The sequence below is a fragment of the Perca flavescens genome, chromosome 6 (genome assembly GCF_004354835.1).
Source record: "Perca flavescens isolate YP-PL-M2 chromosome 6, PFLA_1.0, whole genome shotgun sequence".
Lineage (NCBI taxonomy): Eukaryota > Metazoa > Chordata > Actinopteri > Perciformes > Percidae > Perca > Perca flavescens.
This window is the reverse complement of record NC_041336.1, coordinates 36,984,746-37,007,306: the sequence shown is the minus strand read 5'-3', so window position 1 is coordinate 37,007,306 and position 22,561 is coordinate 36,984,746. Positions and strand designations below refer to the sequence as shown.

The following is a 22,561-nucleotide window of genomic DNA, read 5'->3' as shown; positions in this document are numbered from 1 at the left end:
AGGTGATGGACAGACAGACAGACTGCCATGTCCGTTACCTGGACAAATATTAACTCAGCACAGTGAGGGGGGTTTGTTTTACAACATTTAGGTTTTCATTCAGTTATTGACCGAACTGCTTGAGATGTCTGACATATTGGTCCTTTCTTTAATTAACCTATTTTATCTGCTTTTATATGTTTAACTGTTTTAACTGCTCTTTATTTGCGTATTTATCTCTCAGTTCTTATACTGCACTGTAAAATGTATTTTTGTCTTTTAAATTGTTTTCTAACTGCTCGTTCATGTTTTATGTAAAGCACTTTGAATTGCCCTGTTGCTGAAATGTGCTATATAAATAAAGCTGCCTTGCCTTTCATGACAGTGTTAGTTTGTCTGCTGCAATCCCATTTTGCAGCAATAAAAATGAAGTGAGATGAACAAATCTTATTACATCTACATCTTCCGACCGATATATTGGCGGCCAATATTATTGGCCGATATTTGGCATTTTCCAAACTATCGGTATCGGCATTTTTAATGGCCGATAAATGAATATTTTTCATATTTTTATTTTATTTTTTTTAAATATTCAATCATTTATATAAATGATTCTGATAAATGAATATTTTAAAAATTAAATTAAAACAGACAAAACACCCTTCAACCATGTTCTGCGTGTTGGCGTTGCATAGTTTGTCTACCAGAGGGCGCTCTACATCGCCCCCTGTTGGCAACACTCTTTGATTTATTTTGTTTTGTTATTGTGTTTTTGTTCAAAAGGACTTTAAGCAGTGTTTCCTCTATGTTGATTTGACCATGGCGGCCCCCAATGGCAACATTTCTGCCCCCCCACGGTATCAGAAATAGGGCTGCATTGTTAGAGGGCATGACGGAGAATAGCGTGGTCACTCGGCAGAAAAAGGGAGAAAGGAAAAAGAGACGCTGTCTTGATGATAAACCAGTTGAGATGGTGTGTGTACGTCCTTGAGAACTGTATGTCGTATAACTTCTGTTGTCAGTTCATTTAAGCCTGGTCTTACAAATTTAAATTAAGTTAACTGGTTAAGTTAACTGGTGAGTTTCATTGTTTGTATTCTTCACCTGCGAGCTAAATTGCACGTGGCTGTTGATTCGATTTAATAGCGATTGCTGAACGCCCTCTCTCACGTTTGTATTTTAGGTGCATTATTTCCATGCTGAAGTAGTTCCACTGCATTAAGATAATGTAATTAATAGTGGATTTATTGTTATTTGCTGCAGAATGCTTAGCCTATATTTCAAGATCAAAGTTGCCCTATATAGTAACTCAAAAAATACATTTCAATCACAACAGAGAATATGCCTCATTGTGTGTGTGAATAGAGGTGAAAAAAAAATCCTAAAGGAAACACTTAAGTTTCATATCTTAAGTTTGTATTTTTATCAATTTTATTTATCAGAACTTTAATATATTTTGATGTTCCTCTGTTTTGTTGTGACAATAAAACTAAACAAGCTTATTGTTAAACTGCATTATCATATTATTTTAGAGAGGACTCATAAATAACTACAAATAACTAATGTTAGGGAAATCTGTTTGTTTTGTTACGCGTTTGTGGATTTTTATATATATATATATATATATATATATATATATATATATAAATAAAAATAAGATTTTTTAAATCACCAAATATTTGTATCGATATTGGCCTTAAAAATCCTTTATCGGTCGGGCTCTACTTCTAATAGATAAAGATGTTTGGGGACATAATTTGAAGTTGGAAAAAAGGTAATAAATTGCAATATATCGCAGAATATCGCAATTTGCTTAAATGATGATTCCCACCCCAACAGGGATTTTATTGCAGTATTATTTCTGCTAAACAGTTCGCTGTCGTGGTAAAGTTGCTTCACCCACCTTCTTCCCCTCCCATCAAAACTAGCAATGTGGTCTTTAGTTAGCCTGACGTGGTCATACTCAGATACTAATCAGAACTTCCCGACCTCAAATTTTGTGGGCGGGGCTAAGTTCGGCTGGCATCCAGGGTAGTCTTTAGTAGCACGGTAGCTCTTCAAGCAAATTCTGCACAAATTTTAACCATTTGCACAAAAAAAAAATAAACTAGCACACTTAACTACATACCACACTGCAATGATAAACCACTGAGCTTTAGAGGTGTTCCAACATTAGCGTGCATCACCAGAACCAGTTTTATCTTGGGGTGATGTGGTTAACTTCTGTTCTCATGTTCTCATCCCATAACAAGTGAGCCAACCAATGGGACAATCTCTCAAAACGTTGGTGTCCTCCTTGAACATCAACAGTTTCAGTCCACCAGTGCAAACATTTTCAACTCTGGGAGGCAGTTAAAAGTGTGAGACAGACAGATATTGTCCCCTGGAAGTCGGGATGTTCTCTGGGATGGTGGGTAGCTGGGACCATTAGCCAGCTGCTCGGGACTCTTACAGTAGAGCTATTCTCTCACAACCCACCCATGAGCCATTACTCATTACTGATGCCTCCCATTCCGCCTCTGTTACTCACTGTCTCTTTGCCCCCCCACACACACAGACACACTGGTAATGTCACACAGAGGGAACATGGCAGAAAGAGAGAAACACTGAGAGGGGAAAATGAGCGCGAGGAGAATGCGTGTCTGCATACGAGAGTAGGAGGGCACACATAACTAGACATTAGCAAACCGACAAACAGTGGAAGAGAGAGACTTTATATTAATGTACACAACAGATATGCACATACTCAACTTAATGCATAGTCGGGAGAGTCCACTTACAAAGTTAAAAGTTCAAAACAAAGAAAAAGGCCTTTTTAACACAACAACTTAGTCATGATCATTTTCGAAAATAGTTCTGACAGGTGCCAACCCCCGAAAGATCTCTGCACTGTCCGGCTTCCTCATCCACACTGAGTGCTCATTACCCAAAGGGCTTTGGAGGCTGAGGTTATTTTTTCACTTTACTCTAAGATTTCTTTTTTCAGTTTAACTTAATCCCCTCCTGGACATTAGTGTCCACTTTCCTTCTCCATATTAAGTTTAAGTTCCTGAAAGTTAACACACAAAAAAGCACACAAACTTTCCTCTTATCTCTAAAATCTCAATTCTGCGTGTTGCAGTGATGCTGGTTCAGCATGATTTACATCACACATAGGCTACAGTAAGCAAAGGAAATTACTCATCTACAATAGAAATAGGCAAAAATCACTGCCCTTGTCCAGTGACATTTGGCAAAATAAAGTACTGATGGATGAACCAGCACTCTCCAGAGATATTTATAGATATAGTGCAGAGTACAAATGTAGCCTACTGATTCTTTTTGTCTTCATTTTAATATTTTTAGGCAGCATTATGTTCTTAAAATGTTTGTAGCCTACTTTTTTTTTTAAATAGCGCAAAAGTTATTACATCCTGGAGTTGCATTAATCTATTCCACAATCTCAACTACAACTAGTATCTGCTGTATCGACGATACATGTCTCACGTGACACTATTTATGCTCCACTTTGTAGCCTATCTGTCAAGCTGTTCCCTTTTTACACGAGCGAACAGTTGGGAACTTAAACGCACTCACCTGGAGCGGGTTGTCCAGGATCTCGGCGCGGTGAGGCTGAGAGGTCACCTGAGGAGCCGCATGTGAAGAACTTGAATTCGCCATGTTTTCCTTATCGTTTGATAAGGAAAAGAAAAATACGTTTCTAGATCACAACTCCCACTCTCTTCTTTTCACATCTTTTTCCGTTTTCATCCCACCGCATGCATCCCACGTCCCCCTGTCGCTTCAGTGGAAACTCGGAAGGGAAAGTTCCTCATTGTTGCGAGGCGGATCAGGAGTTTGTGCTGACTTCAAGTGCGGTCGGAAAAAAATGCAACTTTTCAATTAAGTTGTGAAGACATCTGGGGTACTGTTTTTAGTTTTTAAAAGCTATGCTTATTGGTTTGATAGAGTATAGTATTACAATGAAGATACTAAAATATCAAAAGCCTGCCTGATGAAAAAAAATCTCAATATCTGTTTCTAGACCCAGTATTCATTGTCGATCAACTAATCCGATGTACGACATTACGAGGTGTACATGAAGGCAGCATATGCGAACAGGTGCGGTTCCCGGTGCGCGTGTAAAGATACGCCTATTGGCGTAATGAACTAAACATTTATTTGCTTGACAAAACACTTGTAAGAAAGAAGCCGTGCCCAGGCTTCCCAGACCGGACTTTGGGTACCAGTCATAGACTGTATATTATTAGTCAATGGTACCAGTTTGCTGTACTTGGTGTTAGACATGTTGCCTCCTGCTGGCCACATTCAGCATGGCAGAGAGATCTGTCTGCAGTCTCCCACATGGCTGGACCACACATCTGATTTAGAAGAGCCACATGATGTCCCGCTTGTTTTTAGGCTGATGATGGTCTCACCTACAGCTGACAAGTGCAGCATAGAAAATATATTTTAGAAAAATATATATATATATATATATATATATATATATATATATATAAAATATTAGATAGGATAGAACAACATAATGCAATGCTGCTAAATAAAACATTACATTCATTAGTAGTTTCACTTGGTTTCATTTTAAACAAATTGTATATCCAAGTACAGTCTGCCACGTAAAGTGATGGTTCGGAGTAATTTCACCCTAGGGTCCTTTGCACCATGACCTCGAGCCAAACACCCCCCCAGAAGCTTTTATCACCTGGGTCGAACATTGGGAGAGTTAGCGTAGAGTAGCGTTATCAGCTGAATAGCTTAGCACAGGGGCTAATGGAAAGTTTGTAAGTACACCAGAAGTTTATGAGCTTAGCTGTGTTAAGCTATTCAGCTGATAATGCTACTCTACGCTAACGCTCCCAATGTTAGACCCAGGTGAAAAAAGCTTCTGGGGGGTGTTTGGCTCGAGGTCATGGTGCAAAGGACCCTAGGGTGAAATTACTCCGAACCATCACTTTAAAAATAAAAAATAAAAATCCTTTTTGGATAGTCATCATGTTAACATGAATTGTTCATGTAACAATGGCTGGTAAAGTTGGCAGATCAGGCAGCCAAGTGACAGACTCTGATCCAATGGAAATCACAATTGTCAGATTGTCAGCACTCTAACCTAATGGAGTGTGTGTGTCTGTGTGTGTGTGTGTGTGTGGGGGGTGGTATGCCCCCCTTCTAGCCCCGCTCCTGGACAGGTGTTTCATTGTGTATGAATCTGCAAATGTATTACCATCCACTCCTTGTCATCGCTTTTAGAAACCTCATCAGCAGCTGAAAGGGAGATGGAAAATGAATCATCATAACAAGCGATGATGCTAACGAGGCCGGCTTCATCAGGAAGACACTATGTGATCTCCCTTCAGTGTTGGTTCAGCTGTGGGTACGTGACGTCCCAGACAGTCAAAGGAATGAACTGACATACATTGTTGTGTTGTCTTTTATGGGAGCTCATTGATCCGGCTTCCTTTCTGTGAATAGATACATGATGAATCCTTGTTTGTTCTTGTGTGCTGATCATGAACAAAATTATCATGTGCCTTTGCTGATACATACACACACACACACACACACACACACACACACACCTACCTACTGTAAATTTGTATTACAACCACATAACACCATTTCATATTCCAAAGAAATTTGCATAATGATCGACATATATATATATATATATATATATAGGGACTCAATCTTCAGGTATACGTAGATATAGTGGTATATACTGTACATGACTAGCCTTTGGGAAATGAGTGAGAATTTCACAGCCATCTGTACTGCCCATGCAAGATGCTTGGGCAAGGGTGGGGTTGGAATCCTTTGAATTGAGGGGACCAGGCCGAGGAAAAGATTTAAGGAGGGGTGGGGGCGCATTTGAGAAATGTGGAAGTAAAAATACGTTAAGATTGAAATTTAAAGCCCTGATCCTTGGTAATAATAAACTGTACATTATCGATACTAACATTGTTTGTTCATTGTAATAAATGAATGCCAAATAAACAACATTAAATATTATAGTAAATATAATATTAATAGCTTTGTAACTTTTGTAAATAGCCTACAGCCATAGACAGATTATGACACAATGGGCCCCGGTAAAAGGCCCCTAACACCCAGACTAGTTGTTTTGTATCTCTTTGTGGACATGTTGCATCATTTTGTAGTTGTTTTGCTTATCTTTGTCATCGTTTTGTGTGGAAGTTTTGCGTGTTTATGCAGTCGCTGTGCATCTCTTTGTGGACGTTTTGTATCTCTATATTTTGTATTTCTTTGTGAATGTTTTGTGTGACTTTGCGGTCATTTTGTGTCTTTGTGGATGTTTTCTTTCTCTTTGTAGTCATTTTGTGTGTATTTGTCGTCATTTTGCATCATTTTGTGCATCTCTCTGTGGATTTTTAATTGACTTTCCAACAAGAAATCTTAACAGTCGCTTTATTCAGAGATGTATTGAAACTGTGTAGCAGTGGGATAACCCCGAGGAACAACTTTGATTCAGATAAAAAAGAAGAAGGTGAAAAATCTGCAGTGTCTTAATGCTAGACGTCCTTTCACCCCCAGAGGGTAAAAGACAGTCAAGTTGTGTGTTCACACTAACCAGTGAATGTGACACAGTGGAACCACAGAAATAAATTGCCAGTAGCCATACAATGCAGTGCCATTTCTTGTATGAGCAGACTCCTATACATTTAGCACAAGTTTATCTAATTCTAGTTCCAGTTATCATGTCATGGAGCTGCCTCTGTGTTTGGGTCACCCTGTTGCTACTGTTAAACAATATCGCTTGACATCAGAGGCAATTAGTGCGCATCACGTTGAGCTCAGACTCGAGTCCGATTGCCGTTGGCGTAATCATTTGTTAAAGCGCCCATATTATGCTCATTTTCAGGTTCATAACTGTATTTTAAGCTTGTACCAGAATAGGTTTACATGGTTTAATTTTCAAAAAACACCATATTTTTGTTGTACTGCACAGCTCTCTCTCACTGCTGCAGATCCTCTTTTCACCTGGTTTCTGTTTTAGCTACAGAGTGAGACCTCTTTTCTTCTTCTTCTTCACTACTATCTTTGATTTCACTCACACATGCTCAGTAGCTCAGATGTACATCATGTCAGCAAGCTCCATCATTGACATATATATAATGGACCAATAGACCCCGTTGCTCTGGACGGAGACCAGTGAAGGATATTAGAAGCACTTTTCCGGTGATCTCTTGCTTTACTGAGCAGCCTCCAATTGACAGAGACAACGTAAATGTGACGTGAGCAACGTGTCTGAAAGTTGTAAGTCTTCTGGTAGCTGTGACAAGAGAAATCTCAATCATTCCCAATCTTACAGAGACGGAGAGCGAATGTATATGTAAGGAGATAAGCACAAGCTAATTATTGCTAACTAACATGCTAGTTAACATTAGTAATTAAACCTAAACAGCTAATGTAAGTCGAAACTGCCTGCGAGCTTCTCCTGTACTATACGGTAATTCCTCTACTGTGCGACAGTAAGTCACTTGGTTATGACACAATCGTTAGCTTATTTTTACAAAAACGTCTGCTACGGAGCCATAACGTGAGGTACAAGGTAATGGAGCCTTTTATACATTGTCGTGTTTCTTTAGAAATAAACAACGGACAAATAGAGTCTTTAAACGCTTCAGATGTAAAGTTATTCGCAGTCAAGTGACGTAAAAAAAAAATGGCGGTCAGTGTAATGCTAACAAGAGGTGATCGCTTTGTAGCAACAAAATTGCGCCATCGGAGGTTCGCGTTCTGAAGCGAAGCTTAACCCCCTTGAGCTCCATAGACAGTAAAAGAAAAGCTGTTTCTCCAACTTCGGTCAGTTACAAGGCAGGATTAGCTGGGAGACTTCTAAATGAGGGCGCACATGTAAGTAGTTCTTTTGTAGATTATGGTGAACTTGTGTGTGTTGTAGCAGTGCTTTGCTATTGAGAACGACTTAGCATGCTAGCGTTAGCATGCTAACGCTAACGCTACGAGCTAACGGTTGTGGTTAGCCAGCTCATTTCGGACTGTGACGTCACAGTCCGAGCCGATTTTGAACAGCTCACTAGGAGACTGAAGGCAGGACACATTCAGAAACCGTATCTCACTCAAAACAGCGTGGATGGATTATTTTCAAAGTTTGTATGTGTGTGGAAGCACCAGAGACACAAAAGAACACCCCAAATCCGATAAAAAAGTGATTTTTTCATAATATGGGCACTTTAATATGTTATATGTTTAATTACTGTCCTGACCTCTCCGTGAACCATCACCTTATCGTGGTGGAGAGGTTTGTGTGTCTCTGTGAACCTGAGGGCTGTGTTGTCTGGAGCTTTGTGCTCCTGGTAGGGTCTCCCAAGGCAAAGTGGTCTCAGGTGAGGGGCCAGACAAAGAATGGTTCAAAAACCCGAATGCAAAAGCTAAGCAGAGATGGAGTGACCCTGCCCGGAGGAAGCCCGGGGCCCCCGTCTGGAGCCAGGCCCAGACGGCGGGCTCGTCGGCGAGCGCCTGGTGGCCGGGTTTGCCACGGAGCCCGGCCGGGCACAGCCCGAACAAGCTACGTGGCAACTCCCTCTCCATCCCATGGGCCCACCACCTGTGGGAGGAACCGTTGGGGTCGGGTGCGATGCCACATGGGTGGCAGTGAAGGTCAGGGGCCTCGACGGACCAGACCCGGGCGGCAGACGCTGGCTCTGGGGATGTGGAACGTCACCTCTCTGTGGGGAAGGAGCCGGAACTGGTGCGGGAGGTGGAGCGCTACCGGTTAGATCTGGTGGGGCTTACCTCTCACGCACAGTCTTGGTTCTGGAACCATACTCCTGGATAGGGGTGGACTCTTTTCTTCTCCGGAGTTGCCCAGGGTGTGAGGCGCCGGGCGGGTGTGGGGATACTCACAAGCCCCGGCTGGCGCCGCTGTGTTGGAGTTTACCCGGTGGACGAGAGGGTCGCCTCCCCACGCCTGCGGGTTGTGGGGAAAACTCTGACTGTTGTTTGTGCATATGCACCAAACAGGAGTTCGGAGTATTCGGCCTTCTTGGAGACCTTGACTGGAGTCCTGCATGGGGCTCCAGTGGGGGACTCCATTGTTCTGCTGGGGACTTCAACGCACACGTGGGCAATGATGGAGACACCTGAGAGGCGTGATTGGGAGGAACGGCCTCCCTGATCTAAACCAGAGTGGGTGTTTGTTGTTGGACTTCTGTGCTAGTCATGGATTGTCTATACTTGAACACCATGTTCGAACATAGGGATGCTCATAAGTGTACCTGGTACCAGAGCACCCTAGGCCGAAGGTCAATGATCGATTTCATAATCGTTTCATCTGATCTGAGGCCGTATGTTTTGGACACTCGGGTGAAGAGAGGGGCAGAGCTGTCAACCGATCACCATCTGGTGATGAGTTGGGTCAGAGGGGTGGGGGAAGACTCTGGACAGACCTGGTAAGCCCAAACGTGTAGTGCGGGTAAATTGGGAACGTCTGGAGGAGGCCCCTGTCCAACAGACTTTCAACTCACACCTCCGGGCGGAGCTTTTCGTGCATCCCTGTGGAGGCTGGGGGCATTGAACCCGAGTGGACAATGTTCAAAGTTTCCATTGCTGAAGCTGCGGCGAGGAGCTGTGGTCTTAGGGTCTTAGGTGCCTCAAGGGGCGGTAACCCACGAACACCGTGGTGGACACCGGTGGTCAGGAAGCCGTCCGACTGAAGAAGGAGTCTTTCCGGGATATGTTATCCCGGAGGACTCGGAGGCAGTTGCAGGGTACCGAAGGGGCCGAAGGGCTGCAGCCTCTGCCGTGAAAGAGGCAAAGCAGCGGGTGTGGGAGAAGTTTGGAGAAGACATGGAGAAGGACTTTCGGTCGGCACCAAGGTGCTTCTGGAAAACTGTTCGCCACCTCAGGGGGGGGGAAGCGGGGAACCATCCAAGCTGTGTACAGTAAGGATGGGACACTGTTGACCTCAACTGAGGAGGTAATAGGGCGGTGGAAGGAGCACTTTGAGGAACTCCTGAATCCGACTAATACGCCCTCTATGTTAGAGGCAGAGCTGGAGGATAATGGGGGATTGTCGCCGATTTCCCAGGCGGAAGTCACTGATGTAGTCAAACAACTACACAGTGGCAAAGCCCCGGGATTGATGAGATCCGTCCAGAAATGCTCAAGGCTCTGGGTGTGGAGGGGCTGTCCTGGTTGACACGCCTTTTCAACATTGCGTGGAAGTCTGGGACGGTGCCAAAGGAGTGGCAGACTGGGGTGGTGGTTCCCCTTTTTAAAAAGGGGGACCAGAGGGTGTGTGTGCCAATTATAGGGGTATCACACTTCTCAGCCTCCCTGGTAAAGTCTACTCCAAGGTGCTGGAAAGGAGGGTTCGGCCGATAGTCGAACCTCGGGTTGAGGAGGAACAATGCGGATTCCGTCCTGGTCGTGGAACAACGGACCAGCTCTTCACTCTCGCAAGGATCCTGGAGGGAGCCTGGGAGTATGCCCAACCGGTCTACATGTGTTTTGTGGATTTGGAGAAGGCGTATGACCGGGTCCCCCGGGAGATACTGTGGGAGGTGCTGCGGGAGTATGGGGTGAGGGGGTCTCTTCTCAGGGCCATCCAATCTCTGTACAACCAAAGCGAGAGCTGTGTCCGGGTTCTCGGTAGTAAGTCGGACTCGTTTCAGGTGAGGGTTGGCCTCCGCCAGGGCTGCGCTTTGTCACCAATCCTGTTTGTAGTATTTATGGATAGGATATCGAGGCGTAGTCGGGGTGGGGAGGGGTTGCAGTTTGGTGGGCTGGGGATCTCATCGCTGCTCTTTGCAGATGATGTGGTCCTGATGGCATCATCGGCCTGCGACCTTCAGCACTCACTGGATCGGTTCGCAACCGAGTGTGAAGCGGTTGGGATGAGGATCAGCACCTCTAAATCTGAGGCCATGGTTCTCAGCAGGAAACCGATGGAATGCCTTCTCCAGGTAGGGAATGAGTCCTTACCCCAAGTGAAGGAGTTCAAGTACCTTGGGGTTGTGTTCGCGAGTGAGGGGACAATGGAGCGGGAGATTGGTCGGAGAATCGGGCGCAGCGGGTGCGGTATTGCATTCAATCTATCGCACCGTTGTGACGAAAAGAGAGCTTAGCCAGAAGGCAAAGCTCTCGATCTACCGGTCAGTTTTCGTTCCTACCCTCACCTATGGTCATGAAGGCTGGGTCATGACCGAAAGAACGAGATCCAGGGTACAAGCGGCTGAAATGGGTTTCCTCAGGAGGGTGGCTGGCGTCTCCCTTAGAGATAGGGTGAGAAGCTCAGTCATCCGTGAGGAGCTCGGAGTAGAGCCGCTGCTCCTTTGCGTCGAAAGGAGCCAGTTGAGGTGGTTCGGGCATCTGGTAAGGATGCCCCCTGGGCGCCTCCCTAGGGAGGTGTTCCAGGCACGTCCAGCTGGGAGGAGGCCTCGGGGAAGACCCAGGACTAGGTGGAGGGATTATATCTCCAACCTGGCCTGGGAACTCGGGATCCCCAGTCGGAGCTGGTTAATGTTGCTCGGGAAAGGGAAGTTTGGGGTCCCCTGCTGGAACTGCTCCCCCCGCGACCCGACACCGGATAAGCGGACGAAGATGGATGGATGGACTGTCCTGAAACTCATATTCCCACTCTCAGAGCTGGAAGCTGGAGAATCTGCTCCTCCAGCTTCAATCTATATTCATCCTGCTCCTTCTGCCTGCACTCTGTCCTGAGAGAGCCAGCTTTCTCTGGCATAATAATCAAGGCCCATTTGATGTGATTACCGTGGTGTAAAGGGGATCAGGGGAGACGAATGTAAGCACATTTTATATCACGCGTCTGAATAACATGACTAAACAGATTCCCCCTTTTTTTTTTTTTTTTTTTTTACTATTTCTATAAATCTCTCTGGAGAGTGCTGGATCACCCATCAGTGCTTGGCAGGAATTCAGAGTGAGCTTTGACTGACAGCTTCTGTCACGGACAGCGTGCCGTGGCATTTTCCCCAGCAGTTTAAAGTCCCCTGGCAATGCTTCAGATGACACAATATTGTTTTCAGTCAAGGATGAGGTCAACATATTATTGAACCTTGACCTCATGTTGGAGGATTGAAGCAAGAAAGTATGAGACATACTGTAGGAGAGAGGATAAGGAGTGGATATAAAATGTTAAGAGAGACACATAAAGACAGCAAGGGAGTGGGAAAGAAAGCAAGGGAAGGAGAGAGAACGACGAAGGCAGCCATACAAAAGATAGGGAGCAGCAGATTTTAGACACAAAAAACTCCTACACACTCTCACTTGCACCCTCAGGCTTTGAAGGAGAGAGAGATAACCACATCCTCTTCCTACTTTCTCTCTTCTTCTCTGTCTGTTTCTCATTCTGCCCTCTCCTTCCACCCTTCCTCTATCTCTCTCATACACACTTACTAAAAGTGTGAGGTAAATGTCATCTTGACTCTCTGAAGGGGATAAATGGGCTGATTGATTGTCTCCTCTTGACCGTGTGGGTCTGATAATGGAATGTGAAATTTGAAAATGGAGGAGTGAAACTGTTAGAATGATTAAAAACTCTGCAATTGATTGTACCCCTTAGAACTCAGAGCAGTTTCTCATCGAAAGACGTTAACTCCATATCTCAGTCTCAACACACCTACTATAAATTGTCTTAAAAGTTCCTTTTAAAAATCAACTTAACTGGAATTTATTGGCACCAAAGCTTCAGTGTAACTGTTTTTGACCCCACTAATCGCATCGTTCAATTTAATATCTACGTTGTTTAGCGGGGGCCAACACAATAGTGTGTTTCTTATGATTTAAGGTCAGAGCTTAAAATGTGTGTGATACATCATTTGAATACTGGGGACATTTTATTTCCTGTATCTACTGTTCAGCTGTCGGCTGAGACGCAACAATAAAGCTGGCTATTACTTCATAGTTACATTTATACTGGGGTTCTGAAAAGTTCTTCATCAAAAGATATGAGATGGGAATGAAAACCTGCCAAGAGTGTGCAGAATCTAAATGATGGTGATTAATAATGCAGGAGGTATTTTATTGTGACCAAAAAGGTTCTGAATACACATTTCTGTCACAGTTTTTGCAGCCAAGAGTGCAAAAGCATAGTTAGTACAGTCGTTGATTGAATTGTACTTGAGTAGAAAAAGTTAAAATAATTGGGACTCATTATTGTTTTGAACATTACATTGTTGGTTGCAATGGTAAAAAGTTACTGCATACATTAATTCAAGTACTCTTAAGCACAATTGGGAGGTACTTGTACTTAACTTGATTATGCACATTTTATGTTACTTAATGAATTTACTTCACTACATTTATTATTATTTATACAAAAAACAACAGTTGGTTCACGTTGTCACGTTTTAAATGTCTGTTGAGTTGTTGGCAATTTCACCAAAGACACTCCCTCTGAACTTCTTAAATGCATGGTTTAAGAAAATGGTACAAGGCCTAAAGAGATCAATATATTATATATACAATATTTCACACAAAAAAAGTAAAGATTAAATTAAAGTCCCCAAAAAGGAATACAAATCAGAGTTGTTTGTATTTCTTTTCTACCCCATTAATCATCTCCCGACCCCTCAGATTTATCTGGACTAAACTACCTAAATAAATAGATAGTTATTGTCCCATGAGGGAGATTTGTTTTCACAGTCTGTTTCAAGCACATGGCAATATACACAGACAAATGCATCGACAAATAACATATAGACAGGTATATAGACACATAGAAACAACCATATTTACAACAAAGACACCGGATCTACACAAAGTCAGCGAGATGGTTTGTTAAGCAGTGCTATGGCAGAAGTGACAAAACTTCTGCCAAAGTAAGTCCTTCTACAACTCAGAGTCCTGTATCTGCAGCCAGATGGCAGCCATGTGAAGTGTGTCTATAGAGGGTGATTGGTGTCATTGACAATGGCAAGGGCAAGGCGTGTGATGGCTCCAGATGCAGATGTTGGGTGCAAGGGAGCTGGTCATTTTGGAGGCGACATGTGTGATCTTGGTGAGTTGGTGTAGAAACAGGGGGAACGGTACAGCAGGATGGGTTGGATTATGCTTTTGTAAAGTAACAACAAAAGAAAGGTCTGGGGCAACAGAAAGTGCTCTGGGTTTACGGATGACATCTAACCTGTGCTGAGATCGTTTGCGGAAATCAGTGACGTGTTGATCAAAACTGAGATTATTGTCTGAAGTGAGTCCAAGGTATTAGAATTTCTTGATCTGTTCTACTATCTTGTTATGGATGGTGATGGGAAACAGTCCAGTGTTTGGTGCGTTGAAGACCAGTTCTTTTGTTTTCTCTCTGTTCAGATGGAGGTAGTTGAGAAATGAGAGATGGAGTGTTGATAGGCTGTAATGGAGTTGTTGTCACTGAGTAGATCCAGTATTGCAGTGTCATCTGAATAATTATAGTATGTGGTGATGGGTGAAGGTCTGATTTGTGTTCAGGGTGTAGAGAAAGGGACTGAGAACACAGCCTTGAGGGACTCCGGTGTTGGTGATGATGGTTGGCGAAGTGACAGCTCCATTTCTTACAGCCTGTGGTTGGTTACTCAGGACGTTATGGACCCAGTGGAGGAGAAGAGGTGGGATGTTGAGCTGGTGAAGTTTCTTTTTTGGAATACTTTATTTTCATTTTCCAGTTTACAAGAACAGGAACAGACACAAACAAATAACCCCCCATCCCCCCTCCCCAAAAGGATGCTCCAATGTTTTAAAGTAGGTATACAATGTTTCGAGGTCAGTCACATTCCAAGAACACATTATCCACATAATCTAGATAGGGCTGCCAAATTTTAATGAAGGTGTTGTATCCCTTTCTTTTCTTCTTTCTAAGATTATATTATTATTATTTTCTCTAAATCAGACTTATCATATCAGACTTCCATGTGACGGCAATACACTTTCTGGCCACTGCCAGGGCTATTTCCAAAAAATTTGTTTGAAATTTATTAAGTGGTTTATCAATTTTCATATAGTTCCCCAACAAGCAAAATTCTGGGTCAACAGGTATTGAAATCTGAGTAATCTTAGACACTGCGTCACAAAAGTCAATCCACTGTGGGAGTGAGTGCAACAGGCCGGTAATGGTTAGGTTCAGAGGGGCGGGGTTTCTTTATTGTTGATGTCTTCCAGAGGGTAGGAATTGAAGCTGTCCTGTAGGATTCCCAGAAGATGGTGAAGAGGATTGGGGAGAGTTCCATGGCACAGAGCTTGAGCACACTGGTTGGGTTGCCATCCGGGCCCGGGGCCTTGCCAGATTTCCATCTCCTCAGCTGTAGTCGGACATCCTCCACTGTGAAGGGTTAGGGTGTGAGGGCTCAAGACATGGAAGAGAGCAGTAGCCTACATAAAGTAGTTCACCTATCAGCTAGTAATATAATACTTGCAATGCATTAATGCATCAGTAATGACAATCTCATAATGTCATATATGATAATATATCAGCAGACTGAGTACTTAGCATGTCTTGCTGATAATACTTTTGTATTTTACTTGAATAGGAATTTGAATGCAGAGCTTTGACTTGTAAAGGATTGACATTAATGTAGGCCTATAGTGCTTTTGCTTAAATAAATGGTTTGAGATATTCTTCTGCCACTAGTTGTTTGTAATACATAGCAAACTTGTCATGATGAAGTGAGCCAGAAGGATTTATTTGAAAACCAAGGCCAGCTATCAATAAGACAACGGATTTAAGGAAACTTGCTGAGGAATCAGCTATGAGGAATAGTGCCTCCTCCACAAAGCAGCACATTAAACGCAACCATGTGGGAGAAGAATGAATCAAAAGCAGCCAGGTTCAATGAAAAGCAGAGAGTGAATAATCGGCAGATGATAGTCTGGTTAGCCCAAATCATTTAGAACTAACAGCGTCAGTAATCCTGAACAAAGTCCTGATGACATTCGTTATTACAAACATCAAGCTCCTTCACCCACGCTAATGAAATCTGAGGAGGTGTGTGCGTGCGCCATCAGAGATACCATTCAGGACTGATGAAGCTTGCACAGCGAGAAGACACCCATAACGTTCACCTAAATCAGATATCCTGCACAGAAAATGAACATTTCCCAGCAGGCAAAGGATAAACACTGACTGTCACCTAATAATGTAATCCTAAGAGATGTGATATCTGAACACCTTCCAAATGTGCCATAGTAAAAGCATGTTGTTGCCTGCATGGGATTATAGGACATTCCTACACAGCGAGAGGAAATATGATGAGAAATTATCCAAATAATACAGATCCCAAACATCAAGAATCTCAGTGAACAGAGGATGATACCCTTCTGGATGAGTGTTATGATGGACTAAATAGGATTATAATCACTGAACAACATTCCCACACAACCACAGATGGATTTTACAAGTGAAGAGCATTAATAAGAAAAAGTCTGTTATTTCACAACATTGTAATCAGCAGAGAGTGGCTGTGTGTGCTTTCAAGGCTCTTTTTAAGCTTCACAAATCCTACAAATCTGCTGTGTGAGGGTGTAGAGGATCTGTAGAGGCCCATTGTAGCAGCCCTTGGAACCGAAATGAAGAGAAGTCTCGAAAATGGGTGCAATAATGTTTATTGCCGCTCTTCCAGCACCGTGAAACTAAAGGATATGATACAAATAAGAGCAAGTAAATAAATTACAAATAAAGTGCATGGGTTTATGCAAAATATTAACTTGATGCTCAAATGATAAATGTAATAGGCTAAAGCCAATGTTCACATTAAATTCACAAGTTGCTGACCCGTGTTAACTCATAAGCCAAGAAACATTACAAATATAATTTAACACTTTGCATTACAAGTTCACTTGAACAACTGAACATGTTAAATATGAGTCACTTAAGGATTCCATACCTCGCTCCACTTCCCAAGGGTGCAAAGCAGGGATGGAAATTAGCACCCGCCACCAGCCAAATGCGGGTGATTTTGTGTTGTGGCGGGTAAACTCGCTTCACCTACCGGCCACCGTGGCGGGTAAATAAAAATAGCATACCGTTTCACCCGGACACTTTAGAGGCGGCACACTTTCAAAAAAAATGTGGTGTTACATCGCAGGGGTTAAGAGGTCCGCTGAGAAAACATCTCAGGAGGAGCCAGTGGACAAAGAGGCGAAAGTCAAAAAACGTTTTTTTAAAGAACGATGGAAAAAAGCAGACAATGGGGAATCCCGCGATTGGTTAGTTTACGACGAGACAAATCTGATAATGTACTGCTCTGTATGTCGTCAACACGATTCAGAAGATGCCAAAACTAATAGAGTCATTGTTGGGACTAAAAACCTAAAACTGGAAGCCATAAAAGACCACGAATCGTCCAAATGCCACATCCAGGTAAAAAAGAGAGCACAGGGAAAAGCAGCCCCGGAGAATACGGCTGCCATGAAGGCACCTACCAGCCTGAAGACGGCCCAGTTGGATAAGATGAAAATCCTGTTTAGGAACTCCCACGCAATCGCGAAAAAAGGATTACGAATGGCAATGCAAGTAAGTGTTTTTTTTTTTGTCTATGAAATGTTGAATTGTAGATTAAATGCTGAATAAGGTCAGAAGAATATAGCGCCCATGTAACTAATGTCAGTAGCTAGGCTAGTTTATATGCATAAAGTAGCCTATAACGTGAGTGCTATGGTACGATATTTACTTCTAACTATCCTTTTCATTGTTTATTTTTCCATTTTCATTTTATAGATTAGATGAGAATAAGGGAATTAGCACAGGTAGCACATACGTGAATCGGAAGCAAGCCAGGGTGTTTATTAAGCACATAGCTGCAGCTGAGAGGAAGACCCTTCAGTCAAAGATAGCAGCAGCGAAATTCCTCTCCATTATGTCTGACGGGTCTACTGACACTGCCGTGATGGAACAGGAAATGCTGTATACGCGCTTGTGCAACCGAGGCAAGGTGGAGGTCCACTTTGTAGGGATACAGGATGTGGAGAAAGCAGACGGTGAGAACATCGCTCAGGCAATAGACAACATGATGAGGGAGGTCAGTGGAGAAGAGTGGCAGGCCAAGTTGGTGGCATGTGCAACTGATGGTGCGTCGGTGATGACAGGGACACGTAAAGGAGTAGTGAGCAGGCTGAGAGGAAGTGACATGCACGTCTTGGGTATTCACTGTATGGCACACCGCCTGGAACTAGCTTTCAAGGATGCCATTAAGAGCTGCTCTATGGCAAAACAGATTGAAGATGTGCTGTCAGGGCTGCATACATTCTATTGTAAAAGTGCTCTCAACAGGGCAAACCTAAAGCACAGCTTCAAGATTCTGGGCCAGAATCCCCTTGTACCAACTAGGGTTGGAGGCACCAGGTGGGTTTCTCACCTCTTCAGGGCCATTGACCATTTTTTGAGGGGTTACCAGGGACTTACCCAGCACCTAGACCAGGTAAGCTGGTCTAGGTGCAGTGTAGAGAACTCGAATGTTAAGTTAAAAGGTTAGGTCCGTTTACTGTCAGGAATTTGTTCAGTGTAATTTAATAAATTGAACTAACTTACAGTTATAAAACACTTATATAAAAATGTTAAATTGACTAATGGACTTTTCTTTATTAATTTGACTGATTTTGTATAAAGATTCAGTCACCAGATGCTGAAGGGGTGAATGCAGTGCAGAAGAGCAAATGAAGTTAGTGAAAAATGACTGGAGGTCCCATCTTACATCAAGAAGCCTCTGTGACTTACTGACTGTCCAGCTATCCAGTCCCTCTATTGAGAATTATGACCCCACCCCTGCTATCCAGCTCTGGCATCAGGCTACCATCCGGCCTAGAAGGCCAGAGTTCATGGAGGGGAAGAAGAACGCTCAGGAAAGCACCTCTGAAACTTCAGAATCTGATTCTGATGAGCAGGAGTGAATTGTACTGGGAGGGGGGAAGATGGGTGGAGGAATGTTAGTTTTTTTTTAATCTGCCCTACTCATTTAATGAAATGTATATAAGTTTGTGTATGTATAAGAGAGAAAGCGAAAGTGTCAGTGTTTCATTGAGACTTGAGATTAAATAAACTGCTTAAGTATTGTAGATCTTGTAGTATTAATTTTCACATGCAGTTACACATTGTCGGTTAAAAACCAGAAAGTGGCTGGTAAAAACATTGAGTGGCTGGTAAATTTTGAAATCCACCAGCCACAGTGGCCGGTGGACAAAAAATGTAATTTCCATCCCTGGTGCAAAGCTAGCAGTCTACTTAGCTGTCCATTAGCCACTTACAGGTAGTTCACCGACAGACTTAACACAAGCATAAGGTAATCTGAAGCGAGGGCATACAAATAAGCTTCAGTAAGTGTTAGGTTAAAAAAAGGTTAAAGCCAGGCTATGTTTGGAAAACAATGTTTAATGGGGCCTGCAGCTAAATTTAATCAAGTAACTACCCTAATCAGCATTTGACTGTCTCACCCAAAACCTAGCTTCTAAAGAATTAATCAGGTCATGTCTGACATTTAGCATATGAAGAAGACTCATTGTCCCCACAGGAAAGGTAACTATTGTTTCTGGTTTTGGGGAGCCACTCCCTGCAGGGCCAGACGTGATTAGAACAAAGGAAATGCAAACTCTGTAGACTTGAACAGAATCGGCACTACCATGTGAAACGACCTTTGTCTGTGACCTGGGGTAAACCTAAAATCAGAGGTGTGTCTTTAATCAGAGACCCACAATTCCACAGGAATATAATTCGGAAACTGAGGTGATTTCGGCACTTCAATCTGTGACCCCGCAAGGGAAACAGTTGGAGTCCGCTGTTTACAGTGTATTTGTTTGTCATGTCACATGACTGTTTTTATGTGAATCCGCAAGGAGAGCATGAGATCAGTCCGCTGTAACATAAGACAGTGAAAAATGTTGAGTTTACATGTTGTATAGTACATGTGGTGTATGTTTTAAGCAAGAGAGCGAAAAAGTAACGGCTCTCATTTGCTTTGCGCTGCAATATGTTTTCCTTTTTTTTTTGCAGCTTCCTCCTGTTTCGTGTGATTTCAAAATAAAAGTCTCTTAAACTGTTCGTGTTATTTCAAAATAAAAGTATTTTAAACTATGGTCACTTACACCCATGACATAATCTAATATACCATATTGGGAGCACCTGAAGAGCATAGGTTTTAGTTCTCATTAAACCCCTAAAAACATCCAGAATGAGGAGATGGCCTGTATGAATATGACTGTAAAAACACATTCTGTACAGGCAATCTCATGGGTTTACATGCTCATGGTAAACTCCAATTGTTAGGAGAAAGAAATGTGATGAAATATTAATGTGCTGGCTGGCCAGGAGCAACAATCTGGGAGTGAAAGATCCTATTTAGGAGTAAACAGCAGCAGTGCTGCCTGCAGCCATTGGTTACAAACAAGTACCGCAATACACTATAGCAAGTAGGAAATTGCTTCCAATGATTCTAAATGTGTTTTCAAATGCAGCTAAAGCCTGGTGTCTCAAACAGGGTGGCCAGCAAATGATATAGTAGCACAGCCTGAGGAATAGCTGCTATTAAAGCTTTCACTTTAGGTCTTCTCATAAAATAAAAATGGAGTGATGGTGACCACCTTTATCACGGCTCCTTAAAGGAGACTGTCATCCACCCAAAACACCCACATAAGTCGTTTGTTCATGCAGCAATTACGACCTATATTAAGCAAGGAGCAGGGTGCCAAATTTATGCAAAGGAAGTAGGTTATGGGGGTGGTGGTGGATGGGTCATACAACAACACTTTCACCCAGGAGAACAGGGTTCAAGTCCCGTTTAAAAGTAAACAGTGAGTTATTTTTTAACTTAACGTAAGAAACGGAGCCACATCACATTCTGCGTCATATGCGTAACCAAAAGTGAAGTAGCGTCTGATTTTAACCCAAACCACGATCTTTTTCTAACCTTAATTAAACTTACACTATTAGTGTCGGTGCCGAAACATAACCAAGTAGTTTTTGTGCCTAAACCCAACCAAACCGCGACCGTTTTGTTCTCGGATTTAGATATAAGGTCGCATTTCCTGCCATGCTCCTGTGGGTCTTACATTATTAGAGGGTAGGAATAAATGACAGATATAATCGTAAGGTTTGGAGGACTTTTTGCCTTAAAAGCGTGTGTTAAGACCAAAAATGGGCTACTATGCATTTGTGTATTTTTCAAATTTTCAAACAGCACAAACAAAGAGACCCCTAATTTTCTCAACAGATCAGACTTGCCATAAACTCATTCATCAACAACGGAATCAACATTTTCTTTTTTTTTTTGTGCACTAACAAGCATACACCCAAGATAATTTGTATAAGGCAGCTTTTGTCTGCAGCCGCTATCACCTTCATTAGACACTTTGGGACATGACAAGGCAAAACCTTCAGTGCTTAATCAATAAAAGCAAGGCTGTTCAAGGCTCTAACGCTGGCTTTATGTTCTGCCAGACAGAGCTGTTAATGATGCCGCCACTGAGTTGGTAAAAGGAAATGCAGGTGATGGTGGAGATGGTGGAGCTGGTGGTTTTCAGCGTTGAAAGCACATACATTCTTTTCTTGGCTCAAACAGCTGTAGGATTCTCGTAGGGTACAGATTTGATCAATGGCAAATTATCAAAGATGTTTTATCAATATTAATAAAGTTATGAATATGGTTATTAATAACTTTATCAAATCGACAAACAATCAAAACGGGGCACCACCCTGCAAGTCAGGGACCAATAATCAAACTGTGGAACAGTCTCATTTCTGTGGTAATCCTTTAAAAAGGAAATAAAGGAAGGGGTGAATCCAAGCACGGACCTGATCGACCAGCAATTATTACAAGTACCCAAATAATCACAAGCAACTGCTAATTAAGTATAATAAGATTTATTAACGTCACAATTATCAGTAGCTAATCAATAATCCTTTGATAATAAACTTATATATCTTTTACAATCACAACCAAAACAAAGCAAAAACAAAGCAGCATGGACACGTCTGTGTCGTGTGTGTGTGTGTGTTAGTAAAAGAAGAAAGAGAAGAAGAGTAAAGAAAAGAGGCACTCTGATCTTAGTTATCGATAATGACCCGCCCCCCCTCAGCTACTCAGGTCTGGACCACACGTGTAGTTAGGACAGACTGAGACTTTTGACTTACTGAGGGAAACTTTGGTCATTATAACCACTCCAGTGGCTAACAGCTGATTTTGCGATTCTATCGCAGACAGTAATTAAAACTCCGTGAAAGGAGTGATTAAGCAGGTAGCGATTATGGTTTACCAAGCTACTTAACACAACCTAATCAAACAGTATAGTGATCAGTTATACATTCACAGAACATATTAATAATCACATATGGAGCAGTACATGATTAAATCAGATCACCTTAATGGCAACAAGTGGTAGCGAACCCTTTGCTCATTAATAAACACACTACTTATCTCTGCCCAGACATAAGCCTCCTTACGGTGTGTTCAGTCCGTTTGTTTCTGTCCATAGATTTCCACAGAAATGAAACAGAATGAATCCCTTGGCGCTCGTCAGCAGCCACGGAGAAACTTCCTCCAAAAAGGCAGAAAGGGGGAAGTTTAGTCGACTTTGAGAAGAAAAACGTTGTTTCCTTCTCACTGCAGATATGAAAACACTGGTG

General features: G+C 42.6%; 1 protein-coding gene across 1 annotated transcript in view; it reads right to left on the bottom strand.

Moving 5' to 3' along the window:
- nipal2 (NIPA like domain containing 2) overlaps positions 1-3,834 on the bottom strand; it is a 54,962-nt gene extending 51,128 nt beyond the window's left edge. Inside the window, exon 1 of the mRNA XM_028581631.1 lies at positions 3,556-3,834. Coding sequence (XP_028437432.1) covers positions 3,556-3,639 — 84 coding nt within the window. The 5' untranslated portion in view covers positions 3,640-3,834. The remainder of the gene's footprint in view (positions 1-3,555) is intronic.
- Between the last annotated feature and the right edge of the window lie 18,727 nt (positions 3,835-22,561).